Source organism: Salvia miltiorrhiza, chromosome 7 (assembly GCF_028751815.1).
Source record: "Salvia miltiorrhiza cultivar Shanhuang (shh) chromosome 7, IMPLAD_Smil_shh, whole genome shotgun sequence".
NCBI classification, from domain to species: domain Eukaryota; kingdom Viridiplantae; phylum Streptophyta; class Magnoliopsida; order Lamiales; family Lamiaceae; genus Salvia; species Salvia miltiorrhiza.
This window is the reverse complement of record NC_080393.1, coordinates 36,887,556-36,894,975: the sequence shown is the minus strand read 5'-3', so window position 1 is coordinate 36,894,975 and position 7,420 is coordinate 36,887,556. Positions and strand designations below refer to the sequence as shown.

Below are 7,420 nucleotides of genomic sequence, written 5' to 3'. Positions count from 1 at the left end.
AGACTCAGTTCCTTTGCTGCGCCAATTCGTTGAAACAAAATATTTCTGCAGCTAAATCTCAGCACAGCTCTCATCCTTTCACATAATGTAAGGGGCCTCATATATAGTCGTCTCAAAATAAAATATAAGGAAAAAAAAAGAGCTCATATATAGCGTGTTTCTGATCTATATATTTTGTACGGGCAATTTAGATCATGGAATATGTTGTGGATTTCAACATATTAGTATGATTTAACATATTAAACCTGGGAGTTTGTCTTCTTAGTAGCTACTGCCCGAGACATCTAAATCCCAAGGTTTTTAGTTTCTGAGCATCCCAAATAAAAAATAATAGAATTAAAAAAAATAAAATCGTAAACAACAAATACAACGTGTACATGGAAATACATCACAAAATAATAGCAAAATTTTGATTCATATGATTACAGACTAAAATTATAAATTGGAATTGCTAGTACTACAAAGCTTATCTATAATTGGCAGCCAAAGAATTGAGGTGGACACAAATGTGTTGGAAGGTCATGCAGATCCATTTTTGGTCTTCTCCTCCTTCACCATAGTCTTGATGAACAGCTCTCCTGCCCTGTATGATGATCGAACCTAGAAGATGAACAAGAATGTTAAATGACATGCAAATCTGTTCCCGTCTTGATAGGAAGTTCCGGCATGAATGGAGATAGGTAAAGGAAATTTCTCCAATGAAAATGAGGATCAAAAGTGTAAGAGTTTATTACCAAGGGTCCACTGGCAACATAACGGAAACCAATCGACTCTCCATAATCTTTCCAGAATGCAAATTTTTCGGGGGTAACATACTCCTTGACTGTAAGATGTAATGGAGTAGGCTGCATCACACAGATAATAATGATTTGGCATTAGTTCTTGCATATGCTTCAGTTAGAAGAAACACTAGTTGTAAGATCACCGACTGCAGGGATCCTCGGCTAAACAAGCATCATCAAATACAGAGTCGTGGAGTTATTTATTTATTTAGACGACTTAAGATATCTCAGCAGCTTCAGCTTGAATCAGAAAAATGAATTGCAGCGCCAACTCATTTTAGACAACAGAAATGGAAATGTTACAGTTCATTTATCAACTCTGAGAAGTATTATGGAAAGGTCATTAGCATGGCTCACCTGTAAATATTGTCCTAGAGTCAAAATGTCAACTCCAATCGCCCTTAAATCAGCCATGGCTTCCTTCAGTTCATCGTCAGTTTCACCAAGTCCTAACATAATAGATGATTTTGTTATCATCCCTTCCTTGTCGAGCTTTGCATGTTTCAAAACTGATAAACTTTGCTCATACCTGTAACATGCAGCCACATATCATAATAATGCCAAATCAAATGCTTCTTTACCAACAGTATTAATTTACTAAAAGAAACTACTTGGATTGTCTCTGATGTTGAAGTTAGTTTCTCGGGAAAAAAAAATGGTTGAAACATGATGGATAAGGTTCTTTACCAGGTCAACGAATGGAAGGTACAACTGTGAGATAGATACCAAATGGAAAGATAGAGTTGTAATTTCAAAAGATTATTAAGTTTCTACAGGGCACCGGTAGTTTTTTTAGAGAATAGCAGGCTGGTTTGATATACATGCAATAGCAACTACGGTAGCAAATTATGTTATCAATATGACAGTTGCTGTAGGAAAGATATGAGAAATTTAATGTGGTAAGGTATGCTTTTTGAGAGCCTTAAAGGAGGCGCACAATGCTTAAACAATTCCAAAGCAAAGATAGGCAAAGGAGGAAAAGGAGAAACAAGAGAAAATAAATGACATACAACTGAAATTAGAGATATGCTTAGTGCACACAGGTACTTCCTATTAGCTTGAAAACTTCAAATGCTGGCTACCCTACCAAAATTTTAGCAGCTTCAATAAATAATTTTTCGAAATCACTAGGTTTGCTCTCAATCATGAACAGACGAGGATTCTCTGAAATTGATAGAATAATGCCAGGACAAAGTCACTTACCCAGCCCTAGGATCTCTGACTATCCGCTGCAGTCGTTTCACCGTTTCAACATTGTGAGCAAACACATCTAACCCTGAGTGAACAAGTGTGGATACAGCCTCTAGATCACCTCGAAAATCTGATGTTAAACACTCAACCATAATTTCAGGGTTGAGTGCCTGCCAAAAAAGTTATGTTGCATGTTAGATTTACTCAAGAGTGGTCATCTTCACATAAACTGCAATACATATGGATTCATGCAGCATTAGTACGTACGAAGACAAGTACTAGACTTCTCCATGGGTGTTGTCGAATATACGCATATGTATATCTATGAAGCATGCATTTTATCACTCAGTTCTTAAGAGATTCTACAAAAGACACAGAACAGACCTTCATGGCTTTCACTGTTTCAGCAAAATGGCCACTTCCACCATCAGGTATATCATCTCGGTCCACACTGGTTAGAACAATATAATCTACACTGAAAATTACAACCAATGCAACTGTCAGCCTGTGATTTATGCAAAGTTTCTTTGTGGCAGTCATACAGAAACATCATAAGACAAAGATACTTTTCTCTTTTACTAAATAAGAGAAACTAACACATACCATTACTCAATTACTTAAACATTTTATTCAGCTAGCTTCGGGTTCCAAGTTTTAGGTCATTCAAGAAATTGCTATTGGTCGCATAAATATCATTCCCTACTGACCTACATATTGGTGGGACCATATAAGTTCTCTATAGAACAAGGAAGAAGAGTTTGATGGCTTTATTATCGTTTTCAAGGAGTAGATTAGACAATGGCATAAGCACCCAAGATTAGGCCAAGTCATGACACAGGATTCCAAATCTCCTACTTAATAACACAACTGGTATGCAACCTTTTCTCACATGCATACTTCGTTAAACAATATCCATCGAAATGTAGAGACTTCCTAACCAAGCCGAATCCCATTAGATCCCCCTACTAATGGCACAACTACAAAAACAAAAAATCATCATGTGTAAGACCCCAATTCAGACAATTAGCCTGGCCTGTTAAAGTAGTTGCACACTAGCATCCAACTCAAAATACAACATCCTTAGCAAATAGAGGCTATCGAGGAATTATACATTCGTCTCCCTTCTTCTAAACAAATAATAATATTGCTCAATGTCAGCCATTAATTCAGAAGATTCTGAGAAGGATTGATTGTTGGACGACAAAACTTCTTTCTTATGCAGGTCGACTACAACTCATCAAATCTGTCTTGACTAGCATTCAATCATATTGGAGCCAAATCTTCCTTCTTCCTCAGAAAGTCATCAAGCTATTGCAGGCAGCTTGTCGAAATTTTCTATGGTCTGGGAAAACTGGTACTACTAATTGAAATCTCGTAGCTTGGGAGCACTTGTGTCTACCTAAAACAGCTGGGGGTTGGAATCTCATAGATATTAAATGGTGGAATAAGGCTGCCATTAGTAAACAGTTCTGGAAAGTTGCTCAGAAAAAGGATTGCCTTTGGATCAAATGGATTCATGAATACTATATCAAAGGGTAGAACATTACTACATGTGTCATTCCTATCCTACACAAGCCTCGTGGATTATACAGAAAATATTGGGTGCCAGGTCCTATTTTGCTCAACTCAATAGTAGCTTAACTCAACCTACATTTTCTATCAGAAGAATGTATGTGGAAATGAGGGGAGATGCCCCTAAGGTGACTTGGCAAATGATGATTACAAGAAATATAGCTCCACCAAAGTTTGTATTCATCACTTGGTTGGCTATTTTGAGAAGATTGTCTACTGTTGACAAGCTGGAGAAAATCGGGATTCATTGTGGTCAAGAGTGTTGTATGTGCATGAATGAGGATGAAACAATTGATCACTTATTTTTTAAATGTTCCTTCTCAGCAAGTGTTTGGAAGATGTTAGCTGATTGGAGTGGAGTTCATGAGCAGGTATTTGATTGGCAAGAAGAGCAGATTGTTATGGTATCACAGTGCAAATTCAAATCTAGGAAGCAACTGTTATAACAGGCTTGTATTATCTACTGCTGTGTATTGCATATGGAAAGAAAGAAATGGGAGGAAGTTTGGTGATAGTGTTTGCTCTGTGGAGAAAGTAGTAAGACAGTGCCAAATTCACATAGCTACAGTGGGTGCAAGTAACAGGACAGTAATGAGGTATTTGAAGAATTAGAATTAGTTTGGTAGTTGTTTTGTTTGTTTGCTTGTAATGTTTTGCGACTCTGTGCATTGGTAATAAAATACTCTTTATTTACCAAGAAAAATAATATGCTATGCGGTCAAACTCTCCTCCTACACATGGAACTCACGTCACCAAAGAGAATTTCATTCAATTGCTCTATCGCTAATTAACTCATCTAATGTATTGGATTTTTGCAACAGATTTGTAAGAGAATAAATCAAATATCAAATCGCAGAGCTGAATGCACAAAGTAAATTGGAAAAAGGAAAGAGAAGAAAATTGATTACCCCCAACTAGCAATTGCCTTGGCAGTATTGTAGGGTTCCATGGGATCGGGAGGCGGTGGGTTCCTACTCGTCTTGACGGCACAGAAGCGGCATCCCCTGGTGCAGGTATCACCGAGCAACATGATGGTGGCGGTGGAGATGCCGTCGCTGCCGCCGTTCCAGCACTCCCCAATGTTGGGGCACTGCGCCTCCTCACAGACAGTGTTGAGCTTGAGCCTCGACAGCGATTCCTTGACACCGTCGTACTTGTCCCCCTGCGGCGCCTTCTGCCTTAGCCACCCGGGCTTCTTCACATTCGGGTTCCGGCCCGTGTAAGGGCCCATCCCGCCAGGGTAAGACGGGCGATCGGCGAGTGGCGGCGCTTTCTGCTCCAATTCACAGCGGATGAGGGTTTTGGGTCTGAAGGCTGGTAAGGGAGGCGGAGGCGCCTTGGAAATGCATTGGTGAATCATTGTGATTAGAGATTGAGAAGGAATGCGTGATGGATTAGATTAATTTAGAAATGCGGCGGAGGAATCGACGAAGATGATGATGTGTGCTTACGGCATTGGAGTCTCCGCCGTGTGGTTAAACTGCCGCTGCTGTGACTTGGACTTTCCGACTTGTAATATGCTAGATTATAATAGTTCTTGTAGGTACATGGGATGAGATTCAAATGTCCCATATAGTACAGAGGCCTAATTGCCTTTAAATCTATACGTTTACATGAAACTAGTATTGTACCCGTGCGATGCACGGTCCAATTATTCATACGTATTTGTAATACATAATAGGAGTATTATAAAAATCTATAAATATATTTAAGTGATACAAAAAAAAAATTCAGAGTAATCAAATCAAATTAAAAATTTAATGAAATATATAATATAAACGAACATCGATAATATAATAATTACTGTAATAAATCTAATATTAAGTGAAAATATTTAATTTCGTGTACATACTGTACACAGACATGATATATATATATATATATAGAGAGAGAGAGAGAGAGAGACAGAGAGAAAAGATCAAATGAGATTGGACAAATGTAGTGAATGGAGAATGATTGCATAAGTCAATATATATGTTGCATAAAACGCTTGTAATGACTGCATAACGAAATTCAATTAATTATATAAAATTTTCGCTCCCTCTAGGATTCAAATCCAGGTAAAAAAATTTAAGCAGCGTAATTTTGCAGCTTATGTAAGATTATATACTGAATTATAGTGTTGCCATGGCCTAATCGGAATTGCCCCGGAGTCAACGGTTCTGGCCCGGCTCGTTGACCACGGGCCGGTTCTGGAACCGGAACCGCCAATAGCCTCGGGTCGGTTACGGTTCCAAAATTCTCGACCCGCGACCCGGCGATTCGGCCCGAAAACCGGCGGGCTTGGCGCGGCAGGGCTAGGCGGCACATTTTGCGGGCTCCGAGGTAGAAACCGCTGGTTTTGGGCGGTTAACCGACGGTTTCGATCAAAATTTAATTTAATTTTTTTTTCCAAATTCAATTTCAAATTTATCCCAACCAATTTTATCTATAAATATCCCCCTTCTTCCACCTTCAAAACCATCCCATAGTGTTAGCAATCCTACACGAAAGATATATTGTCTTATTCATTTCATTGTACTCACGATCTCACAAAAAATAACAATCTAACTGGAGTGCACCCCTAAAATTGATATATATATATATATATATATGTTTCAAAAAGAGAATTAATAATAAAACAATACATGTATATATCTATACATGTATATATATATATATATATATATATATATAATGGTTTATTTTCTAAAATTGAATTAATAATAAAACAATTTAAGTTCACCCATAAGTGTACATAATTATCGAATTATCTTAGGAGTATTCATTTTAGTTTACAGTTTTAGTATTGTTCTTGAAATATTGCAATTATGTCATCGTTTTTTAAGTAGTTGAAAACTTAACATTTTTAAATATTTTCAATCGTCGAAAAGTTTACGTAACCTGCTTCAATAAAGTTAGTGTTGTCATATTGCGGTTGCATGATTTCGATGTTTTGGATTCAGTTAGTAATATGTTTGATATGCCGACTTTTAGTAACAAAAAGAATTGAGATTTTATTTTTATAACAAATTGATGGTTGATGACATTATCTTACAGTTTTAGTATTGTTTTTAAAATATTGCAATTATATCATCGTTTTTTAAGTAGTTGAAAACTTAACATTTACAAATATTTTCAATCGTCTAAAAGTTTACGTAATCTGCTTCAATAAAGTTAGTGTTGTCATATTGCAGTTGCATGATTTCGATGTTTTGGATTCAGTTAGTAATATGTTTAATATGCCTACTTTTAGTAAACAAAAAAATTGAGATTTTATTTTTATAACAAATTGATGGTTGATGAAATTATCTTGACATCTCAATTTTTTTGTTCAAAATTCAAAATAGATTCAAAATATGGATCATGCAATATGTGTATGTGGTGCGCTAGGACTATGACACGTTACATATGCCTTATAAGGACTTTCAAGGCAAAATACACGCATGGGTTAAAATAAGAGTAAAAATTTCTAAAACAATAATAATAATAATAATTTTAATTTTTTTTTATCTATTTATTTTTTTTTACCAAAAATCATTTTTTTCCCCCACAATATTTATCAAAAATTATGCATATAATTGAAACACAAATATGCATAACGGTGAATAGAAATATGCTTGGGAAAGTATTGCTTTGCGACCTCTCTAGTGCCTCTCGTTGCTGCTCATCGTTGCCATAGTTATGCATATAGCTGAATATTACTATACATATTTGTGTATAACATTATGCATACTTATATTTAGGGATGTCAATCCAGCAAGAAATCTACAAAAATAAGTGCCTATATTACACAAAAATATATAGGGCCTGTTTGTTTGGCACGAATTCTATCATAGAAAAGTAATCTGATTCCAAAATATTAAATTCCTGTGTTTTGTTAAATTTTTGTCAGG

At 36.4% G+C, this 7,420-nt stretch overlaps 1 protein-coding gene across 2 annotated transcripts; it reads right to left on the bottom strand.

Moving 5' to 3' along the window:
- Positions 1 to 321: 321 nt before the first annotated feature.
- LOC130996290 (lipoyl synthase 1, chloroplastic) lies at positions 322 to 5,088 on the bottom strand. 2 transcript variants are annotated; one of them, XM_057921797.1, is made up of 6 exons: positions 4,454 to 5,086; positions 2,358 to 2,448; positions 1,986 to 2,143; positions 1,140 to 1,311; positions 735 to 845; positions 322 to 600 (listed from the first exon to the last, which is right to left on the bottom strand). In XM_057921797.1, exons 1-6 carry the CDS (start codon positions 4,903 to 4,905, stop codon positions 520 to 522), a joined length of 1,065 nt encoding a protein of 354 aa, XP_057777780.1. In that variant the 5' UTR covers positions 4,906 to 5,086; the 3' UTR covers positions 322 to 519. The 2 variants fall into 2 exon arrangements, with proteins under 2 accessions (XP_057777780.1, XP_057777779.1); XM_057921796.1 differs by having other exon boundaries at positions 322 to 845; positions 4,454 to 5,088.
- Between the last annotated feature and the right edge of the window lie 2,332 nt (positions 5,089 to 7,420).